This window comes from Phoenix dactylifera, chromosome 14, assembly GCF_051530095.1.
Source record: "Phoenix dactylifera cultivar Ajwa chromosome 14, Ajwa_hap1_PhDact_Kaust_v1.1, whole genome shotgun sequence".
In the NCBI taxonomy this organism is placed as follows: Eukaryota; Viridiplantae; Streptophyta; class Magnoliopsida; order Arecales; family Arecaceae; genus Phoenix; species Phoenix dactylifera.
The window spans coordinates 13,923,449-13,948,007 of NC_143203.1; the positions used below are offsets into that span (position 1 = coordinate 13,923,449).

Consider the following 24,559-nt stretch of genomic DNA (forward strand, 5'->3'; position numbering starts at 1 on the left):
ATGTCTGAAGTTGGTGGAGCCTTCGGCGGAGTCTCGAAGTCGAGCTGACGTAAGCTCCATCAATTTGGCCGAGAGCTCGACGTCGGAATTAGGAGGTTCGAGCTTCCAGATTTTCTTGAGTAGAATCCGCCGTGGAAATTTTTCGGTGTTCCACATGGGCGTTCCTTTCTGGAGGTTTCAATCATTAATTTTCCGTCCCCCGAAGCACTCCATCTGGTGAAACGTGAGAAGCCGACCATTAATGTGCCCTTCTCTGAAGCATCTCGTCTGGCGAAATGCGAGAGGTCAACCATCAGTATTTCGAGCTCCGGAGCGCTCTCCATAATGATCAGCATTTAGTGGGGCAATTCAGAGAGATTTGTTGAGGCCATCTTATGGCCCGCCACGTGGCGGATCCTGGGTCGTCTGATCATTTAGGTTGCATGATTGCTAAATTGAAAGTAAAATATAAATCCATTGAAGGTTGAAAGATTTATTAAGCCTTTAGAACCACAGCTCTAAATTTTTATCTAACATAGGAAATTAAGAGATGCCTGCAGCACTATGGGTAACATACCTATTATACGATCAAATATCTTGAGTCCATTATAACAAGTGACAATCGATACTATTTCATGAGAATGATTTGTCTAGAAATGCTTCCCTCATCTTGAGGGGAAAATAAAACTGGCATGGGGGGAATTTGCAAGTCTATAATCCTTCCTTCTAACATATCTGGAACCTTACCCATCGAGAGTCTATTTATTAGCTTAGTCTTAATGCACCATAAAACTACTAGAATTATCCCTTTGGCAATCTCTTCTTCCACTTGGGTCATGGCCGTGAAAGTTCTCAAATTTTCATCCAAGTTGAGATGCTTGTAAATCCAATGTGAGAAGTGGATATCTCACAGATGTTGTCTACTTGAACTTCAAAATTTTTTCTTCCCCCAACCATTTCAAGCACTATCATCCCATAACTATAAACAATGGATTTGCTAGAGATGCCTCTAAAATTCCTTGAGAAGACCTCAAGGGCAATAAATGTAGCCTACAGTCCCTCAAGATTTGGCCATTGATATGATTCTGTCAGCCGAGCGACACTATTTTAGCTGGCCGAAAATAAGATATTTTTGGATATTGCAGCCATGGTAGAGATAGTCTAAGCCTCGTGCATTACCAATTTCAATCGCCAATTGTTTCACCCATTCAAGATCTAGAATAATTTGTTGCTTAATATAAATGAATTTTTCAAGTGATCCATTAACTATGATCTCTGTTGAAGACTGATTCAAACTTTGACAGCATGTTTTTCGGAAGGCTTATCTCTTTGTTAGTTGGTTTCTAGTTGAAACTTATCTCTTTGCTAGTTTGTTTCTAGATAGGAGTTATCTCTTAGTTTTCTAGTTTATGGTTCTTATCTGGTTGTTTAGTGTTTCCGCTGGTTGTAAGCCTATAAAGAGGCATTATCTGTTATGAAGTTGGTGTGCTGAAAAATATCCTCTGTTTTCCTCTGTTTCCAGAAAATAAAACAAGTCTTCCATTCATATTTGTTATCTATCACTCCTTCTTCCCAACAATTTGTGGTATCAGAGCTTGGTTTCGATCATACTTGGGCAAAACATTGCAAGTGAATGGAGATCTCTACAAATCAGATTTAAGCTTATCTCAGGTGCAAAGAGGGTAAGCATTTCCTGCACACCAGTTGTTTGATAAAAATCCTGAGAAGGCAAACATGGCAGCAAATGGTAATCTCATGTCTATTTCTCAACCTTCCCTTCCTATTTTCAAAGGTGATTGTTATGAGTTTTGGAGCATTAAAATGAAAACCTTATTTATGTCTCAAGACTTATGGGATTTGATTGAGTATGGTTACATAGAAGGGGATCTAGAGCAAATGACTGCAGCTCAGAGGAATCAATTGAGAGAAGCCAAAAAGAAGGACTCAAAAGCATTGTTCTTCATTCAGCAAGCTGTGCATGAGACAATCTTTTCCAGAATTGCAGCAGTAACTACTTCAAGGGAAGCATGGATGATATTGCAAAGGAAGTTTCAAGGCTCATCGAAGGTAATTGCTGTAAAACTTCAATCCATTCGTCAAAGCTTTGAAACTTTGCTTATGAAAAATAATGAATCCATGCAAGAGTTTCTGTCTCGAGCCTCTGCTTTAGTTAGCCAAATGCAAGCATATGGTGAGAAGATTTCTGATCAAACTATTGTAGAAAAAGTCTTAAGAAGCTTAACTCCAAAGTTTGATCATGTTATTGCTGTAATAGAGGAATCTAAAGACTTGTCTGTTTTTTCATTTGATGAACTAATGGGTTCTTTGCAAGCTCATGAACAAAGGTTGAATAGGCCAACTGAAAAGTCTGAGGAGAAAGCATTCCAGGTGAAAGGTGAATCATCTACTCAAAAAGATAAGCATGAAAATTCAGCAGGAAGAGGATGTGGTAGAGGTGGCTTTCGAGGCAGAGGCCGTGGCAGAAGCAGAGGCAGAGGACGGTTCGATCGGCAAGCTGAAACTAGGCAGTTTTCCAATGAGCAGAGAAGCTATAAAAATGGTGTTCAATGCTATCATTGCAAGAAATTCGGACATGTACAAGCAGATTGCTGGCATAGAGAGAAGCAAGTGAACTATGCAGAAGAAAATGAAGCAGAAACCAGGTTGTTCATGGCCCATGTTGATGCCGATGAGGTTTCAAATGATGTTTGGTTTGTGGACAGCGATTGCTCCAATCATATGTGTGGCATGAAGTCAATGTTCAAGGAGCTTGATGAAACTCAAAAGAAGACAGTAAGGCTTGGCGATGATAAACAAATTCAAGTTGAAGGAAAAGGAACTATTGCAGTCAAGACTAGCCATGGTAAAGTAAAATTACTTTATAATGTTCATTTTGTTCCTGGTTTGGCACATAATTTGTTAAGTGTTGGGCAACTAATGGCTAGTGGATATTCAATATTGTTTGATGATGAGTCATGTGTTATTAAAGAAAAAAATTCAGGGCAGGTATTGGTAAATGTTTGCATGACAAAAAATAACATGTTTCCGCTTGAAGTTTCAAATGTGGAGAATTATGCTCTTGCTGCTGGTCAAAAAGCTGAATCAAAATTATGGCATCTACGGTATGGGCATTTGAACTTAAAAGGCATGAAATTATTGAGTCAGAAAGGTATGGTTCTTGGACTGCCCAAAATTGATTCTTTGGATTTATGTGAAGAATGCATTTATGGTAAACAAACAAGAAAATCATTTCCAGTTGGAAAATCTTGGAGGGCTTCTAGTTGCCTTGAATTAATACATGCTGATTTGTGTGGGCCTATGAACACCGAATCATTTGGTAGGAGTCGATATTTTTTGCTTTTTACTGATGATTGCAGTCGTATGAGTTGGGTGTATTTTTTGAAGTACAAGTCAGAAACTTTTGAGAATTTCAAAAAGTTTAAGGCCTTGGTTGAGAAGCAAAATGATACTAGCATAAAGACTCTTCGCACAGATAGGGGCTGTGAGTTTTTGTCTAATGAATTTAACCATTTTTGTGAAGAACATGGCATTCGCAGGGAGTTGACAGCACCCTACACGCCGGAGCAAAACGGAGTTGCTGAGCGCAAGAATCGCACTGTTGTTGAAATGGCAAGGAGCTTACTAAAAGCCAAGGAGCTTCCAAATCAGTTTTGGGCAGAAGCAGTTGCTACAACAGTTTATCTTTTGAATATTTTACCAACAAAGGCTGGTCTAAACCAAACGCCATATGAAGCTTGGAGAGGTACAAAGCCTTTTGTAAGTCACTTAAGAATTTTTGGTTGTATTGCCTATGCTTTGGTAAATTTGCAGAGCCATCATAAGCTAGATAAAAAATCAGAAAAATGCATTTTTATTGGTTATTGTTCACAATCCAAAGCATACCGATTATATAACCCAATTAGTGGCAAAGTGATTATCAACAGAAATGTAGTGTTTAATGAAGATGCAAGCTGGAATTGGCATGGCAGCAATGAAGAAACTCAAATTCAGAAAAAAGTGGAGAGTCCATCAAGTGAAACAGCAGATCCAGCTTCATCCTTGTCAACCTCAAGCACTAGCAGCCCCACAGATTTATCTGTCTTATCTCCTTCGACTTGCAGCATCAGCAATTCGTCTCCTCCAGTAGAATCATTAGATTGGACACTTCCACAAAAACATAGATCTTTGAAAGAAATCTATGAGACTTGCACATTTGCTTTGTATCTTGCAGATCCTACAACTTTTGAAGAAGCAGCAAAGAAAAAGGAATGGTGCAATGCAATGAAGGAAGAGCTTATGGCAATTGAGAAAAATGAAACTTGGGAGTTAGTAGACCTGCCTGAAGGAAGAAATGCTATCGGTTTGAAATGGGTGTTTAAGACAAAGTATGATGCTGATGGAAGGATACAAAAGCACAAAGCAAGACTTGTGGCAAAGGGGTACTCACAGCAGCAAGGTATTGATTTTGAAGAAACATTTTCTCCGGTTGCTCGATTTGAAACGGTGAGAATTATCTTAGCCTTGGTTGCCTAATTACATTGGCATGTTTATCAATTTGACGTTAAATCTGCCTTTTTGAATGGTAAATTGGAAGAGGAAATTTATGTTTCTCAACCTGAAGGCTTCATTATTCATGGTAAGGAAGAAAAGGTGTACAAATTGAAAAAGGCACTCTATGGGTTAAAACAGGCTCCACGAGCATGGTACAGTAAAATTGATTCCTACTTTCGAGAGAATGGGTTTGATAGAAGTGAGAATGAGCCTACTCTTTATTTGAAGAAGCAAGGTAACACTGATTTGCTTATAGTCTGCCTTTATGTTGATGATATAATCTATTTGGGCTCATCTAATTCTCTTATAGCTGAATTTAAAGCTAGTATGATGAGAAAATTTGAAATGTCAGATTTAGGTTTGTTGCATTACTTTCTTGGCCTTGAGGTGAAGCAAGGAAAAGATGGAGTATTTATTTCACAAAGAAGGTATGCAACAGATCTTCTTAAGAAATTTAATATGCTGAATTGCAAGATGGCAGCTACACCCATGAATGTAAATGACAAGTTGCAGCTTGAAGACGGGACAGAAAAGGCAGATGCAAGAAACTTCAGGAGCCTGGTTGGTGGTTTAATTTATTTAACTCATACTAGGCCTGATGTAGCATTCTCTGTTGGTATGGTTTCTAGGTTTATGCATAGTCCCACAAAGCAACATTTTGGTGCAGCTAAAAGGATCTTGCGTTATATTGCTGGCATTGTGGATTATGGAATCTGGTATTTTCATGTTCCTAATTTCAGATTATTTGGCTTTACTGATAGCGATTGGGCAGGGTCACGTGATGATAGAAGAAGCACTTCAGGAAGCATTTTTAGTCTTGGATCAGGAGCTATCACTTGGAGTTCAAGAAAACAAGCAACAACAGCATTATCTTCTTCAGGGGCAGAATATATGGCGGCAACTTCTTCAGCATGTCAAGCCGTATGGCTAAGGAGACTTCTTGCAGATCTTAATCAAAAACCAAGAAAAGCAACTGAAATCTTTTGTGACAACAAATCAACAATTTCAATGACTAAAAATCCTGCATTCCATGGAAGAACAAAGCATATTGACATTCGGTTCCATTTCATTCGGCACCTAGTTGCAAATGGTTTGATGACCTTAAAGTTCTGTAGCACAAATGAGCAAGTGGCAGATATATTCACAAAGTCACTCCCTTGTGAGAAGCATGTGTACTTTAGATCACAGCTTGGCATGGGCAATTTTGAATCAAGGGGGAGTGTTGAAGACTGATTCAAACTTTGACAGCATATTTTTCGGAAGGCTTATCTCTTTGTTAGTTGGTTTCTAGGCGAAACTTATCTCTTTACTAGTTTGTTTCTAGACAGGACTTATCTCTTAGTTTTCTGGTTTATGGTTCTTATCTGGTTGTTTAGTGTTTCCGCTGGTTGTAAGCCTATAAAGAGGCATTATCTGTTATGAAGTTGGTGTGCTGAAAAATATCCTCTGTTTTCCTCTGTTTCCAGAAAATAAAACAAGTCTTCCATTCATATTTGTTATCTATCACTCCTTCTTCCCAACAATCTCATATATGAGAATTCTAGTGAATGCGTCCGAACACAAGTTTAGTAAACTCACAATGTTGTTATGATAAGCGCAACCAATGCTGATAACCTCGATGAAGAATTCCCTGTATTTGCATTTAGAACTATTCAAGTTCTTCGCTGCCACCATGACTACAATGACCTTTTCTGTGACGGAAGGAAGAGGTCATCTTGAAGTTGCTAAACCTCATTGTGGCCAAGTATCCGAACATCTTCATGAAGGCTCCCAGCTTTGGATCTTTCTTTGAACTGTTCAATTTTCTATGGCAACAAAAATAAAGTTGGAGGAGGAATGTCTCAATAAACAATTGATGACCGTATCTTTAAATTTAATAACTTTTTTCATGTTCATCACATATGTCCATACTAGCATAAAATTAAACAAATAAGTAATTGGTTAAATTATAATTAAAATGGCTGGACTAGTTCATGATTAGACTACGAAACAAGCCTTATTATCTATTTAGCTGGCCGAACCGTTGTACCGTCAAAGGCGGCGAATATTGATCTATTCCATCTGCTGTTTCTCACCTACCATCAATATGGTTATAGATCAAGTTATACTTTATCAAGTTATACTTCGTCTTTGGGAACGTTGCCTTTGGCCACGGTCTACTGGAATTGGTGGACAACTGAAACCATTTTATTACTACTTTATAAAACAATACAAAGCAAATCACGACCACCCTTCCTGACTACTTCAACGGTCTAACCATCGCATAAACCGGGTCCCTCATCCCTCCACTCTCTCTATATATATCTATCTACTCCAAGCCATCCCAGCGCATCGAGCTTCGATCTAGACTCTCGAGTTCCATTCCTCCTGCACTCTCTCCTGCTTAACCGAACAGACATGGCTTCACGCATCCTCCTCCTTGCTTTCCTTGCGCTGGTTTCTTCTCACGCAATTGCTTCTGATCCTAGTCCCCTCCAGGATTTCTGTGTTGCTGACAAAACGTCCTATGGTAATTATATATATTCTTCCTTTTTTCAAGTTGAGCAAAATTTCTTACTCATCCACAAACTTATAAGTAGGCTTTCGAACGAGGTTCTTCTCAAGTTTTTCTATCAACCTTGGTGAATTATGTTAATTTTTATTGTGCAGTATTTGTCAACGGTCTTGTGTGCAAGAACCCAAACGATGTCAGAGCTGATGATTTCTTCTTCTCCGGCCTCGACAGGCCTGGCGACGCTGCAAACAAACTTGGATCGAATGTGACTCTAGTTAATGTGGAGAAAATTGCAGGGCTCAACACCCTTGGCATCTCATTGGCTCGCATAGACTTTGCTCCTTATGGCCTGAACCCACCTCACATCCACCCTCGGGCGACAGAGATTTTGACGGTGTTGGAAGGCTCACTCTATGTGGGTTTTGTGACTTCCAACACGGACAACCGTCTCTTTGCCAAAGTCATCAACAAGGGTGATGTGTTCGTGTTCCCCCAAGGTCTAATTCACTTCCAGTTCAACTACGGGATGAAGAATGCTGTTGCTATTGCCGCATTGAGCAGCCAAAACCCTGGTGTGATCACTGTAGCCAATGCGGTGTTTGGGTCGAAGCCACCCATCTCTCGTGACGTTCTTGCAAAGGCCTTTCAGGTGGACAAGAAGACTATTGACTGGCTGCAGGCTCAGTTCTGGATGGACAACAACAACTGATAACTCTTTCTTTGCTACAAGGATTGCTCCGCTGATTCATTTGTATTATTTTGATTGTTACACTTATTCATTTGCATTCTTTAGCACAAATAAGCAAACAATGAGTTGACAATTCTACAGCAATAAAGGCAATTTATTTCCCAGCAGGAGAAAGTGCTTCTTGCTTCTGTTTTTATTTTTCTTTTTGCTGTAACATTAGGTCAAGATGTTTGTTGGACTTGATATCACAAATTGCTTATTCCTTTATCCACCAACTTTATGTTTGTGAGCGGATAGGATGAATTAAGCCATAGGCATCATAGAGGAAAAGATGGATTTTACTGAATGGAGGACTGAAAAAGGAAAAGTATTTGGATCTGGATTGTCTTTCAGCAGCCATGGCTTCAAAAGTTTGGCAAAAACAGAATAGTGGTGTATGACATCCTCCGCACAGGTTTGAGAAGCACCTACTTCTAAGCTTCTGTCTGGACTCAGGCTACTTCTAATTTTGACTATTAGGAAAACAGCTATTCCTATCTCTATCTCTCCTCTATCCCTGGCTGGAGGAAGAACAAAGTAGAAGGGGGGCAACAGGCGTAGCAAACCTATATTTTTAATACAAATCAAATTGGATTATTGATCCAATATCTTGGTTAAATCGATCTCCATTTAAGTTTTTAATAATTATATCTTAGACTAGTGGCTGGTTATGGTGCATTATTTGCAATATTTCCGAGCCCAAACAACTTCCAATTATTTACCTGAATTGGCTGATCATGTTACTTGTTCGGTAAATAGTTCTGGCCTAATAAAGTTGAAACTAACTTAATGAACTCATCAAAAATTGTTAAGTACAACTAGAATACATAATAGTCGATCTGAAACCATATTACTTCAAAAATTTATTAGATTAATATAATATCTATTTTGAAAAATATTTAAAGACATACTTACTAATGAGATGTTGTTGTTGCAAAAAATCCAAATCAATTTACAACCATACTAATTTGTCACACAAATAAATCATAAATAAATATCAATATTGAAAACTATTGGTTATACAATAATGTATAGGTGATATAATTTATCTTATCGATAAATAGCCTATGTTTTATAATAAAACTGTATATATTACCAATAAAGTATTATTTCACTAGTAATTGTTGTACTTATAAGGTACCATTGTAACATAAAATTTTTGAAACATTCATTTATAAACATTACAATATTATAGACCTTTTATGACAATATTTGAAACTATTACTATAGAATACAATTTCTTATAGTGGTTACAAGATACCCTCGCTATATAATAACTTTTAATAACTCTGTTGCCCAGAGATGGTCACCCAAGAGGGGGGTGAATTGGGTGTTTTAAAACTTTTTGCCTAATTAAAAATAAAACACACAAATGTATGAACTAAAGTAAAGATAGAGGTATGAGAACAATCAATCGCAAACATAAGGTTTTATAGTGGTTTGGAGCTTCCACTGCTCCTACATCCACTCCCCAAAGCACCTTTGGGAATTTCCACTATAATCCAAGATTACAGTCCGGTAGTTTTGTGAGTGCACTACCCAACTCGTTGTTTTACACCGGGCTAACAACGAACCCTATAACCCCCAATTTCACCTAGGCTTGGGACGCCTTTCCCTTGTTCCAAGTCCCTTGACTGGAACAAGCACAATATTGAAAAAGTTTTACAAGGATTTAAAAGCTCTCAAGAAGCAAATAAAACAGTGAGAAATAATAGAACCCGGAAGAACCCTTTTAGCCGTTGGAAGCGTGGAAAATGGTGGTTCTTCCGATGTGGATTGCGTTGGCTTGAATGTGAGCTTTGAATGCCTAGCGGAAGAGACTAGTCGAGCAGGAAATCACTTGGGAAGCTTGAAGGCACTTGATTTCTTCACTTGAATGCACTAACTCCCTTGAACCTCTTTTTCTTTCTTCTCTCTTGAATGATCTTGTGTTGGGTTTGTGAGAAGTTGTTGGAAAGCACTTAAGAGCTCCCTTTTATAGCCCAAAAAGTAAATATAGCCGTTAGAGATAAAGTTAAGGGAGTTTGAAATTCAAACCAAACCTGAAAAAGTTGTCAGTCGCGTCCCAGGCGCTTCGGAGACGTCTCCGCTTCAACGCGAGACGTCTCGGCTGTAAGATTTTACTTTTGACGTTGTTTGGGGTCGACTCGGCGCTTTACGGGGACGACTCCGATGATGAACGGTTTGAATCCTTGTTTTTCTGTTTTTCTAAGAGGGTCGCCTCGGCACTTTACGGGGACGTCTCGGCTTGTTTGCGCTTTATGCATGGGGACGACTCCGCTGCCTTGGGGACGACTCCGCCGTTATATCTCCAAAAAACAAGTCTTCTGGAATTCTCTGAGAGAGTCGACTCCGCTCTTTCAGGGGACGTCTCCGCTGCCTTATCACCGAAAAAGACATCCTCTGGAATACCCTGAGAGAGTCGACTCCGCACTCTCTGGGGACGACTCGGAAATTCAGCTTTTACTTGCGGGGACAACTCCGCGTACTGTGGAGACGGCTCGCGCGCATCTCTTGAAATCGGCCTTTCTGCCGCCACTGAGAGAGTCGACTCCGCTTCTGAGAGAGTCGACTCCGACCCTGCGAGACGCCTCGCCAGGTGCCGGGGACGTCTCCAAACGTGCCAGTTCTTCCTGTTTGTGCCAGAGACGTCTCTGGAACAAACCGGAGACGTCTCGGCTGTCCCTGATCTGTTTTCTTCATCTCAAAAATTCTTCAATAAATTCATAAAAATTATGGAAACTTGCCTAGACATTTCTTAACAATATTCTTAATTAAACACATGAAATCCTCAAGTAAATTGTTAAGATAAATGGAATTATACTCTAGTGTTTTGTATTCATCAAAATCCATTAGGGGGTCAACAATCTCCCCCTTTTTGATGATGACAAAACACTGAGTATATGCAAAATTCGAAATTTAAACATATACACAGTATTTGATCAGATGTACAAGTATAATGTTTTGATTAGAGCTAGATACAGTGTGCATAATTCAAAATAGTCAATTTTCAGTTCTATCCTTATGCATAAGATTGATCTTAATAGCTCTTAAGCAATTTTAGCATATCAGCTGAATTTGAATCAAGTTAAAATGAAATATTGATGCTAAAGATAATTGAAAGCTAAGTTCTTTTTGACTCCCCCTTTCTTTTCCAGAAGGGCAATTATCTTAAAGCCAATATTCTTCAATTTTATCTTTTCTAATTCAACTTTAAGTATGAGTGTAAATTTTGCATTCCATATTCAGGTTCTACTCCATATATAAGTTCTATATATCTACTCCCCCTTTTTGTCATCAACAATGAAGGGGACAAATTATACGTAGGTACTTAAAGCACAATTCCTAGGAGAATTCAGCATATTACAATGAACCACTCAAGGATATTCAAGTTATGCTCCCTCTGTCTATTGTTTTATTAATGAATTCAGAATTCATTTCACTCCCCCTTTGATATTCAGGTTGTGCTCACCCTGTTTCATATGCATTGATAAGTTGTGTCAAATTTACATACATAAGGTTTCAAAAGGAATTGTATGTCATTCATTGTAAACATTTGAAGTCATTACAAGGTTAAAATGGAAATCATTACAAGTATTGATTCCTAATACAAAAGAAGTTTCAAAATGAGCCTAGGGTTTTACAAAAACAGATGAACTCTAGATGTCTACAAAATGTCTCTCATCGGCGACGTTGCTCATAAGCCCTAGCAGCTGCATCTATAAATGCATTAATTGAGTCCAGTAGAGTTTTGAACTGCTCTCCTTGAGATTGATGGAAGGCTGCCACTAGTGCTTCAAATTCAATGCTTGCCCTTTCAATTCTTCCTCTAAGTTGGGCAGCCACGGTGCCCACATTGCCTCCAGGGCTTGTCAACTCTTGAAGACCATCTGAAATGTTCCTCAAGCTGTCTTGTAGCTCAATTGATCTGAAGGTTTGGGTGGCACTCACAATAACTAGTTCTTGCGCTGTAGCTTCTATCTGAGTTCTGATTTCCTTCAACTCTTGTAGAAGCCCTTCATGTGAGGCTCTGATGGGGGCCAACTCAGTAGAGATTATCGATCTCATTTTCTCCCTCATTTGCTGGCATATCACAGATGCTAAAGTGCGCATCTGTTCTTCTGATAGGGAGAAGGGCCCAGTGACTGTAGGAGGAGGTGGCATAGAGGTGGAAGGTCCAGCTGAGCTGGAGGGTATATCAGGGAAGTCCATGTGGCTGAGTTGAGGAGAGTGGTGGTCAGGCTCTTGATGTGGGATCTCAGGGTCTAAGGTTTGAGCTTTTCTTTTTGGTACCTTAACCCATGACCCATCTACCTTGTGAAACTCCATTCTACGCATTGTGCTCTCATTATAATAGTCGGTGTTTCTCAAGGGTTTTGCAGGTTCATTTTCTGGAATGTGAACCTTAAAATGTTTGAATACTAGGGTAAAGATCATCCCATAGGGTATGCTAAACCTAGAATACCTATGACATATAGCAATGTAGTTCAACATAAGTCTAGGGAGGTTTAGGAGAATCCCTAGTAGGATGTGGTGCATGATAACTAGGTCTCGCTCCGAAACAAAATCGAAGCGACCGGTTTTTGGAAACAAGACCCGGTTGACAATACTCAAAAGTAGTCTCATTTCGGTATTTAGGTCTTGTGAGTTCTCTACATCAAGAGGCCCGCAGTCCTCTCGTCCTAAAAGCAAGTTTAGGGCTATTTCCCTTTGGGGATGTGAGGTCGGAGCCTCACCGTCTTTAGGGATTTGCAAGACGCTAGATAGGACATCCTCATTAATCTCTACCAACGTCCCCCGGACATGTGCAGTGTACCCTAAGTCCCCTAAGGCCATATTACTAAACATCTCTCTAACTAGGCCGGGGTAGGTCGATGTATTGAGGGTACAAAGGTATTCCCACCCTTGGGCACGGAGTTTCTCTCTAATAGAGAACCCCTCACTATCTAGAAAATGAAAATCTATGTACCTACCGGTGGTTACTGTGCGATTCGCACAGGAAATGGTCGTGGTTGGCGGAGCAACCGGAGGGGACGGCGCGAATGGCTCTTCCCTCCGTTCCTCACCGTCAGTTGCTACCATAGGACGCCTCCCACCGGTTCGTCTAGCCCTCTTAGGTGCCATGGATGCTAGGGTTTGTGATGGAGAGCAAATGGAGGCTAGGGTTTGTGGTGGAGAGCAAATAGAGGCTAGGGTTTTTGTTTTTGTCGGGGATGGAAGAGAATAGCTCGGGTCGGCTCGAGCTGTTTCACCTATTTAAAAACCCTCGTTAGGTCCCCGAGACGTCTCCGCAACTGATGCGAGACGTCTCGCCGGGGGGACGTCTCTGCGATTTGCCAGAGACGTCTCCGGCACTGAAAAATTTCAGACTAATTTCTATCTTTTCCCAATTTATTTTACTCAATCACACTAATCAACATGATTTCTTTTGGTGAATACAGAGTGAGTTTGTTTGTAATCCTCCCCCTTAATAATACATCCTATAAAAGTTTGATAATGATTTTTTGAATTATTAACATTGAAATGAGGAATGTTTGACCAAATTTCGAATACCTATGAAATAGGCTCTGAAAATATCTCCATGAAGAGTCCAAGGGAGGGTAACCATCCTCCGGAAAGTCGAACAATTCGTCATTTAACTTAGATAGATTCATGCTTTCACTTATGTTGACCTTGAGGTGGATTACTAGTTTGAGTAGCAAAGCATTGCAATGCAAGTTCAATTTAATTGCTAGGATCATACAAGCTCAATGCATTCCTTAAGAAGTTGAAACTATCTTTACAAAGGGGCTTTGTAAAGATATCGGCCAATTGATTTTCAGTACATACATACTCAATCATCACATCATTTTTCAGCACATGATCCCTAATAAAGTGATGCCTAATCTCTATATGTTTTGATTTTGAGTGTTGGACAGGATTTTTTGTTAAATTAATTGCACTTGTATTATCACATTTAATTGGTATATTGTCCATTTTGATACCGAAGTCTTCAAGTTGTTGCTTAATCCATAGAACTTGGGCACAACAGCTTCTAGCTGCAATGTACTCAGCCTCAGCTGTGGATAAGGCAACTGAATTCTGTTTCTTGCTAAACCAAGAAACCAAATTAGCACCCAAGAATTGACATGTGCCACTTGTGCTTTTTCTGTCGAGTTTGCACCCGGCAAAATCAGCATCGGAATAAGCAATTAAATTTATGTCAGATTGTTTAGAATACCATAAGCCTACATTAGATGTCCCTACTAGATATCTAAAAATTCTTTTAACAGCTTGCAAGTGTGATTCCTTAGGACATGCTTGGTATCTAGCACACATACAAACACTGAATAATATATCTGGTCTACTAGCAGTAAGGTAAAGTAAAGAGCCTATCATACCTCTGTACAATTTGCAGTCTATACTTTTACCTTTTTCATCTTTGTCAAGCTTGCAACTTGAGCCCATGGGTGTGCTGATTTCCTTTACATCCTTCATCTTGAATTTTTCCAACATCTCCTTGATATATTTGGACTGACTGATGAAGATGCCTTCCTCTGATTGTTTTATTTGTAGCCCAAGGAAGAAGTTGAGCTCACCCATCATGCTCATTTCAAATTCTCCCTGCATAAGCTTGGCAAACTCTTGACAAAGACAATCATTAGTAGCACCAAAAATTATATCATCCACATAAATTTGCACAAGCAATAAGTCATTTCCTTTTCTTTTAATGAAGAGGGTTTTGTCCACATTTCCTCTTTTAAATTTATTTTCAATTAGAAAATTACTTAATCTTTTATACCATGCCCTAGGGGCTTGCTTAAGTCCATATAATGCTTTATGCAATTTAAAAACATAATCTGGATGTAAGTGGTTCTCAAAACCTGGAGGTTGTCCTACATAAACTTTCTCCATTATATAACCATTTAAAAAGGCACTTTTTACATCCATTTGATAGAGTTTGAAATCCATAAAGCATGCATATGCCAAAAGTAGTCTAATAGCCTCTAATCTAGCAACAGGAGCAAAAGTTTCATCAAAGTCTATTCCTTCCTCCTGATTATATCCTTTGGCCACTAGCCTAGCTTTGTTTCTTATTACTATTCCATCTTCATCTAGTTTATTTCTATATACCCATTTGGTGCCTATAATTGAAATATTAGGAGGTCTTTTCATTAGAGTTCAAACTTTATTTCTTTCAAATTGGTTTAATTTCTCTTGCATAGCATTCATCCAATTATCATCTTTTTCAGCTTCTTCTAGTGATTTAGGCTCGATTTGTGAAACGAATGCAAGATAATTACTAGTGTTTCTTAAAGAGGATCTAGTTCTTATTCCTTGTGAAGGATCACCAAGGATTAGATCCCTTGGATGACCAGGTGCATACCTCCATTCCTTAGAAAGATCTTGATTTCTCGATGGAGGTTGATCTTCTTCATCTTGCTGAATTGTATCTTCTTTGATCTCATCCTCATGTTGTTTGTCTTGTATGGAGAATTCCTTCATTCGGTCTTCAAGTATACCTGCATCACCATCTTCTTCTTTTCTAGAAGAATCTCCATTAGTTTCATCAAAAACAACATGAATGGATTCTTCAACAACGAGAGTTCTCTTGTTGAAGACCCTGTATGCTCTACTAGATGAGGAATAACCTAAGAAGATCCCCTCATCTGATTTAGCACTAAATTTACTTAGATTGTCCTTTCCATTGTTTAAAATAAAGCATCGACAACCGAAAATATGAAAATAGCTTATATTTGGTTTCTTACTTTTTATCAACTCATAAGGTGTTTTCTTTAAGATGGATCTAACTAAAGCACGGTTTAAAATATGACATGAAGTATTTATTGCTTCAGCCCAAAAGTACTTTGGTAAATCCGATTCGCACAACATGGTACGAGCCATATCTGCTAGTGTGCGATTCTTCCTTTCTACCACCCCGTTTTGTTGGGGTGTCCTAGGTGCCGAGAAATTGTGATTGATACCATTTTCTTCACAAAATTTTTCAAAATACTGATTTTCAAACTCGATACCATGATCACTCCTAATTGCTTTTAGTTTAAGATTGAGTTCATTCGAAACCCTATTATGAAACTTGATAAAAGCGGAAAAGGACTCATCTTTGTGTGCAAGAAATGAAACCCATGTAAAACGTGAAAAATCATCAACAATTACAAGACCAAATTTCTTACCCCCTAGACTAGCAGTTCTAGTGGGTCCAAATAAATCCATGTGAATTAGTTCTAAGGGTTTTGATGTTGAGACTATGTTTTTAGACTTGAAAGAGCTTCTCGTTTGTTTCCCTAATTGACATGCAGCACAAATTTTGTTCTTTTCAAAATCTATTTTTAGTAGTCCTTTGACTAGATCTTTTGTAATCAATTTAGAGATTAAATCCATGCTAGCATGCCCTAACCTACGATGCCATAACCAACTAGTCTCATTGACTTTGGGATCCATGGCTACAAGACATTGGCCATCCTTCATGGTGAGATCATCAAGATCTACCATGTAAACATTTCCATGCCTATGTCCTGTAAGTATGATCTCATTGTCAACTGGACTATTAATTATGCAAAGTGAAGATTCAAATGACACTTTAAAGCCCTTGTTACAAAATTGACTTATACTTAATAAATTATGTTTGAGTCCATTAACTAACAATACATTGTCAATAAATGAGGAGGGTGATATGGAGATTTTACCAACACCAATGATTTGACCTTTAGCATTGTCTCCAAATGTGACTACTCCTTCTTTTGATTTTAAAGTGATGAAGAGACTCTTGTCACCAGTCATATGCCTTGAGCAACCACTATCAAGATACCACATTCTCTTTTTATTCCCGGCTGCAAGGCATACCTGCAAAATGATCATGTGAAGCTCTTAGGTACCCAAGTTTTCTTGGGTCCTTCGTGGTTAGTGTAGTTGGTTCCCTTAGGCACCCATACTTTAGTTATGTTTTTAGCTTTTACAAATGTACTCTTGTTAGTTTGGATCTTTCTTTGAATACAAGAGTAGGCTTTATGTCCACTTTTTCCACAATGAAAGCATGTAGGTTTTTCAGTTTTGACATCTTTTGCTTTCACAAAGAAATTCTTTAGATACTTTTGTTGCTTGTTAGTTTTATATCCTAATCCGGCTTTATTAAAAACAGCTCTTTGATTTGAAAGAATAAGATTTAATTTTTCAGAGCTTTGTGTAAATTTTTCAACAATTGGTTTGTACTTATGTACCTCATTCTTAAGATCCAAATTTTCTTTAACTAGTTCTTCCTTATCCTTTTTAAGGGATTCAACATTTTGTGCAAGTGAGGTATTATTATTGAGTAGAGATTTAACTTTTAGATTCAATTCCTTAATTAGTGTTTTTGCCGTTTCATTTTCAATGCTAAGTTTTGAATTTTTATTTTCTAGGTCAATGGTGTTAACATTTTCAACGCTCTCTTTCTCAATCAATAGTTTTTTAATATCATCCTTTAGTTTTTGATTGGAGGCCTTTAGTTCTTTATTCTTTGCTCCTAACATACTACAATCACTCATAAGTTCTTGAAAAGCTTCATATAATTCTTCTAAAGTAAAATTTATAGTTGAGCTTTGACATACCTCGTCGTTTTCAAATGCCATGAAGCACAAATTTGCGGTCTCTTCCTTCTTTTCCTCGGAGGAGGATGTGTCACTATCGTCCCACGTTGCCTTCAACGCCTTCTTCTTCTTCTTTCCAAAGTGCTTCTTTTGTTGAGGGCATTCGGAACGAATGTGTCCCGGTCTCTTGCAATCATAGCATATGATTGGGTCTCTTTCTTTTTCCTTTTCTTTTTTCCAATCATTTCTCCCTCCAAATTTCTTTCTTGGGAAGGGTTTCTTTCTTCTCATGAATTTCTTAAACTTCCTTACTATTAAACCCAAGTCCTCATCTTCGCTTTCTTCTTCACTCTCACTACTTTCTTCTTCACACACACTCGAAGTAGCCTTGAGTGCAATTGTCTTCTTCTTTGGCAACTCTTCTTCATGTTGCTTCATTGTGAGCTCATGCGTCATCAATGAGTCCAATAGTTGTTCTAGTCCCAAAGTGTTGAGATCTTTGGCTTCTATGATCGCCGTGATCTTTGCTTCCCATGCTTTCGGCAAAGACCTGAGAATTTTACTCACAAGTTCCGGATTAGTATAGGATTTACCCAAACTCTTTAGACCATTAATTATATCGGTGAAGCGTGTAAACATGCATGTGATAGTTTCATTGGGTTCCATCTTAAACAACTCATATTTGTGAACTAGAATGTTCACTTTAGACTCTTTGACTTGATTCGTACCCTCGTGGGTAACTTCAAGCCTATCCCATATTTTCTTGGCGGAACTACAGGTGGAGACTCTATTGAACTCATTTACATCTAGAGCACAGAATAATGAGTTCATGGCTCTAGAATTGAGTTGAACCATCTTACTGTCATTCTCATCCCAATCCTCCTCAGGTTTGGGAACTTGAATGCCATTAACCATGTGAGATGGTTCGTGTGGTCCCTTGATTATGACCCTCCACAAGGCATAATCTTGTGCTTGAATAAAAATCCTCATTCTAGTCTTCCAATAGGTATAATTTATCCCATTGAAGAGTGGAGGTCTATTGGTTGCCTGCCCCTCAGCAGGAACATTGTTAAAGGGTGTTGCCGTCTAGATCTTTGGCTAAGACGGTTAGGTCTTTCAAGAAATACACAGAGCACCCGCTCTGATACCACTTGTTGCCCAGAGATGGTCACCCAAGAGGGGGGTGAATTGGGTATTTTAAAACTTTTTGCCTAATTAAAAATAAAACACACAAATGTATGAACTAAAGTAAAGATAGAGGTATGAGAACAATCAATCGCAAACACAAGGTTTTATAGTGGTTCGGAGCTTCCACTGCTCCTACATCCACTCTCCAAAGCACCTTAGGGAATTTCCACTATAATCCAAGATTACAGTCCGGTAGTTTTGCGAGTGCACTACCCAACTCGTTGTTTTACATCGGGCTAACAACGAACCCTATAACCCCCAATTTCACCTAGGCTTGGGACGCCTTTCCCTTGTTCCAAGTCCCTTGACTGGAACAAGCACAATATTGAAAAAGTTTTACAAGGATTTAAAAGCTCTCAAGAAGCAAATAAAACAGTGAGAAATAATAGAACCCGGAAGAACCCTTTTAGCCGTTGGAAGCGTGGAAAATGTTGGTTCTTCCGATGTGGATCGCGTTGGCTTGAATGTGAGCTTTGAATGCCTAGCGGAAGAGAGTAGTCGAGCACGAAATCACTTGGGAAGCTTGAAGGCACTTGATTTCTTCACTTGAATGCACTAACTCCCTTGAACCTCTTTTTCTTTCTTCTCTCTTGAATGATCTTGTGTTGGGTTTGTGAGAAGTTGTTGGAAAGCACCTAAGAGCTCCCTTTTATAGCCCAAAAAGCAAATATAGCCGTTAGAGATAAAGTTAAGGGAGTTTGAAATTCAAACCAAAGCTGAAAAAGTTGTCAGTCGCGTCCCAGGCGCTTCGGAGACGTCTCCGCTTCAACGCGAGACGTCTCGGCTGTAAGATTTTACTTTTGACGTTGTTTGGGGTCGACTCGGCGCTTTACGGGGACGACTCCGATGATGAACGGTTTGAATCCTTATTTTTCTGTTTTTCTGAGAGAGTCGCCTCGGCACTTTACGGGGACGTCTCGGCTTGTTTGCGCTTTTTGCATGGGGACGACTCCGCTGCCTTGGGGACGACTCCGCCGTTATATCTCCGAAAAACAAGTCTTCTGGAATTCTCTGAGAGAGTCGACTCCGCTCTTTCAGGGGACGTCTCCGCTGCCTTATCACCGAAAAAGACATCCTCTGGAATACCCTGAGAGAGTCGACTCCGCACTCTCTGGGGACGACTCGAAAACTCAGCTTTTACTTGCGGGGACGACTCCGCGTACTGTGGAGACGGCTCGCGCGCATCTCTTGAAATCGGCCTTTCTGCCGCCACTGAGAGAGTCGACTCCGCTTCTGAGAGAGTCGACTCCGACCCTGCGAGACGCCTCGCCAGGTGCCGGGGACGTCTCCAAACGTGCCAGTTCTTCCTGTTTGTGACAGAGACGTCTCTGGAACAAACCGGAGACGTCTCGGCTGTCCCTGATCTGTTTTCTTCATCTCAAAAATTCTTCAATAAATTCATAAAAATTATAGAAACTTGCCTAGAAATTTCTTAACAATATTCTTAATTAAACACATGAAATCCTCAAGTAAATTGTTCAGATAAATGGAATTATACTCTAGTGTTTTGTATTCATCAAAATCCATTAGGGGGTCAACAAACTCTCACGATGAAACTTTGTGAAATTATATATCTATTTTGATATTCTTAAAATCATTACTAGAGAACATTTATATTGATGGATTTTGCTAAGTGTTACTAAAGTTCTGTCACTAGACATTGTTGGTTGTAGTAGAGGCTGGAATTTCGGTCCTCTACTTTGTTTTGTTTGTTGCTCTATTTCACTATTGCATCTTTGTTCCTAATGTTGTGTTGTCTGTAATATTATTTGCTCTATGGCCCCACTTCCTCACTATTTTCAGCATCGTCAAATGTTCTCTCACTTGGGCAAGTGTCTTCTGGTGATTGCCTTCGATCCTCTCTAGTTCCCAATAGGGCATTTTGCATATGTTTTTTCCTTCCCTATATTTTCATTTTTCGCCTTTTTCCCCTTTTGTGATCATTTTAATATTTTAAATGAAAGAGTGTGCATTAAAGAACCCTCATCCCCCAAAAGAGATTTCATAAAAGGAAGAGGAAACAACAAATGATTTTGCTATTTTGTAATTTAGTTCTTTTTTCCCGTTTCCCATAAGTATAAGATTATTAGTGTATACATATATATATATATACACACCAAACTAATTAGATTTATGAATATACATAGAAAATTTTTAAAATTTAAAAATTAACTATATTTTTCCTTGCAATTTTGTTTCATCTTTTTCTATAGTGATATCAAATTACCAATAATATAATCATTGTATCTCCGTAATCCATAACATCCTATACTGACTAGCCAACCCTAAGATAACCATAAAACAAATTAGGGAAAAAATGAACAAATAAAAATTCTAATTGCAGAATATATACCGACATCAGCTCTTTGAGTCACATGTGTAATTATAAAAAACCATCTGACAATTAGATTGAATTCTCTAGACAAGGAACCTTCAATATCAAATAATAAATCTAGTAAATAATGATGAGAGCACAAAAATGTGATCTACATACCCCTTAAATTAGTCTTATTGTTAACAGATGATGATAATATCGTCGAGTTAAATTGTATTTTGTGTTTCGCATAGTCTTATCGTAAATCAGAGATAAAATGCACATTTGGTACAGGTTTGGTTCAGGAAGATGCTTAACCCAAGCTGTGCGCACCCAATCTTGCCATATCCTAGTCGAACCCATCATTTATCAAACTCACAATTATGGGCAGCAGCCAGGCCTGACCATATTAGAGCGACACTTGGTGATCATCCACATGGAATGCACCAGAAACATCCGAAGCCCATCCTTCCGCATCAGTCTGCATCCCAAAACACCCAAAACACCGCATCCTCTTCCTCTTGATTCTCCTGCGGAACCAGCGAGCAGCACCCCACATCATCTTCTTTCTCCGTAATCCCAGCTTTCGGATCAAGCAATGCAACGCCCGTGATCACCGCCCAGCCATCCGCCTCCTCCATGGCGTCCGCCCGAGCCCATAATTTTCCAAGCATCAGCGATCGTCCGGAGTCTCAGATCCACGGCGTCCGAGCTTCTCCCCTGCGAGCAATCTTCCATGATCATCCTGTGATCACCTCCCAGCATCACGCGTCCGTGAACCGCATCCAACCGCATCCGCGTGCCAACCTCCAGCCCAAAATCCAGCCACGGATTGACGCCCTCCGCCTCTGCAGCACCCGTTTCTTCCTTCTGCAGCTCCCCAGCAACGAATCCATCTTCCGCGATCAACGTTCGAGATCCCTCTCCTTCCGCCTGTGAAGCACCGCAGCAGCCGCTATCACCGCCCTGGATGTCCGCGTCCTCCTCCGTGAAGAGAGGCGTCGGGGGGGGGGGGGGCGACAGTGGTTTCAAACAAAAAAAAAAAAGAGAAAGGGAAACAGGGGATGCCCTGTTTCCGAAAATAAAAAGAAGAAAAAAATAGAGAGTGAGAAAGGGAGGGATGTTGATGTTTGTAATGGTTTGCTAATTCCATTGGCAAAGGGTGATGGATGAATCCTTGTCATGTTGCTTTCATCAAGTATACTCTAAACGTTTATTCTAATTATTTTATATCCATTGGTATGTTTTGAATTCTTGAATATTTATTTATTAGATAGATCTTTTATGGTTTATATATATATTGATGCATGGATTGTTTCGATGTTTGATTTGTCGTAGACGTAACCGGCACGATAAATACTTAGATGTTAAATTCATGTTTTCAGATTGTATACTCCATGATTAGAACTACTGTATCATATTAATCTTTAATCAAGAATCGCCGAGTTTATTTATTGGAAGTAATATTGTCAAGGAGGATTCCGGATCCCTAGCCTTCTCTATATTCTTGAACTTTGTTTAATTATCTATTAATCCTCTGCTTTTAATTTTTGAAAATTAACTAAAAACTACATCTAAAAATTACGCTAATAATCTATAGATCGTTCCCTGAGAAATCGACCTCGGACTCCGGAGTTATATTACTTGTGCGATTCTCCTGCACTTGGGAGAACAATTTTATTTTTGCATCAAGTTTTTGGCGCTGTTGCCGGAGAACGGCTGTGTTATTAGTATAATTTTAGATTTAATTTTTACCTTAGTAGTTAGTATTTTTCTTTTGAAAAAAAAAATTAGATTAAATCTTTACTACTATTTTTAATTTCCTGCACAGTTGCATCAAACTCTGATATCATAGAAATTAGCTGTCTGATTGGACTCAAATTTGGTCAGCTGGTGCAAGACATATGTTTCAATAATCTAAACGGTCTGATTGATATTATGAGACTTTTAAGACCATTAGCTTAATATGAAACCTTGCTGCTTTCTGTTTTGAATTTTCTGCATTTAATTTTTTTAGAATCAGAATTTTATTGTTATCATATCTCATTAACCCTTGTTGCTAATTGAAAATTTAAGAAAAAAAAACTTTAAGAAAAGATCAAGGGTGATTATTCAAAAATAAAAAAAGAGAAAAAAACCTAAAATTTCAAATTTCAAATTTCAAATTTCAGAATTCAAATTTCAAACTTCAACTCATATAATTTTTTAAAAAAATAAATAATTTGCTTGATCACCTATTCAATGAAATTTAATGTCATGTCATAAAACATTAAAAAAAAAATCTCTTGATTGTTGCATATAGTATAAGGCATCAGCATAAAATATTCTAAGGGCTGAACCCATTTAAAAAGATAAGGTCAGGATTTCATCACTCGTCCTTAGCCCAAAAATCACCCCAGTGCATAAATATCCTAAGCTTAACTAAAATCAACTAGACGTTGGCCCCTAAGGACATTCGAGCTCAATAGGACGAAGACCACCGAAAGTTGCACCAATTTCGCTCTGTGGCTTAGTTGATGTCTAGGCAAGCTTTGTCCCTATAAGGGAGACAATTCATCTGTTCGAAGCAAGTGGGTTTTAAGTGGGACCTTTGCGAACGCATCGTGACCCCTCCACTTACCTGGGAGCTTACCTGGTCAACTCGGTTCATTAGACCGGATTGGAGGCTTAGGTGCCCTCTTCAAACCAGTTAGGAGCTGTCTAGAAATTTAAGAAAAACATTAGAAATTGAGGTGTAATGTTTTGTTGCATGTTTGATTGTAAATAGATTTTCGTTTTAGGATATCTTTAGTTGGTACTTATATTTATTTTTTTAAAAAAAAGAGAAGAAAATATTTTGCATGCTAAAGTGGAATAGGGACGACACCGGTCGATTAAGTCGTACAACTTTAGATCATCCCTTAGGACACACCCCTGAAATTCCTTCGCAGTATCTCACACCTTGTGAGATGGCTGATTTAAATGAAGATGCGGGGAGTCACCACAATCGAGAACGAGAACCCCATGTTATGACTCTAAGACAATACCTACAACCGACTAGGACTAGTCAGCCTTCATGCATAATTTTTCCTGATAATGTAGGATATTTTGACATCAAACCAGGGGTAATCCAATTGCTGCCCAAGTTTCATGGGTTAGAGTCCGAAAGTCCGTATCTTCATTTAAAGGATTTTGAAGAATTGAGCATTACATTTAGAGTGCCAAACGTCACCGAGGATGTCCTCAAGTTGACATTGTTTTCTTTCTCTCTAAAGGATAAGGCCAAAATATGGCTAAACTCTTTACGACCTAGATCAATAAGAACTTGGCAAGATATGCAGAGAGAATTTTTAAAGAAGTTCTTCCCCACACAAAGGACCAACTTTTTGAAAAGACATATCAGCAATTTCCAACAAAAAGATAATGAAACATTTTATGAATGTTGGGAAAGATTTAAAGACCTTCTCTCATGCCCTCATCACGGATTCGAAACTTGGAGAATCATTAACTTCTTTTATGAAGGTTTATCTCCACAGTTGAAACAGTTTGTAGAGACCATGTGCAATGATAGATTTTTAGAAAAACACCCTGATAAGGCATGGGAATATTTGGATTCCCTTGCTGAGACTGCCCAACTTTGGGATAATGGGGATAGAAACACCAAGTTTTTACCTAAGCCTACTAGCTCTGTTCAAGGAGGCCTTTACAACCTCAAAACTGAGGATGATCTTCATGCTAAAATGGCAGCCCTCACTAGAAAAGTA

General features: G+C 38.9%; 1 protein-coding gene and 1 non-coding gene across 2 annotated transcripts; one reads left to right on the top strand and one right to left on the bottom strand.

Moving 5' to 3' along the window:
* The first annotated feature begins 6,729 nt into the window (after positions 1 to 6,729).
* Positions 6,730 to 8,295, top strand: LOC120103896 (putative germin-like protein 2-1). The gene is made up of 2 exons (XM_039128614.3): positions 6,730 to 7,039; positions 7,180 to 8,295. The coding sequence occupies exons 1-2, from the start codon at positions 6,928 to 6,930 to the stop codon at positions 7,731 to 7,733; spliced, it is 666 nt and encodes a 221-aa protein (XP_038984542.2). The 5' UTR covers positions 6,730 to 6,927; the 3' UTR covers positions 7,734 to 8,295.
* Positions 8,296 to 24,176: 15,881 nt separating this feature from the next.
* On the bottom strand, positions 24,177 to 24,282 carry LOC120111803 (small nucleolar RNA R71). Its single transcript, XR_005513199.2, has one exon. It is a non-coding gene; the product is annotated as a small nucleolar RNA R71 (small nucleolar RNA).
* Between the last annotated feature and the right edge of the window lie 277 nt (positions 24,283 to 24,559).

Coding starts and splice junctions, on each gene's coding strand:
- LOC120103896 (XM_039128614.3), top strand. CDS start 6,928: ATGGCTTCACGCATCCTCCTCCTTGCTTTCCTTGCGCTGGTTTCTTCT. Junction 7,040..7,179: donor TGCTGACAAAACGTCCTATG/GTAATTATATAT, acceptor TTTATTGTGCAG/TATTTGTCAACGGTCTTGTG.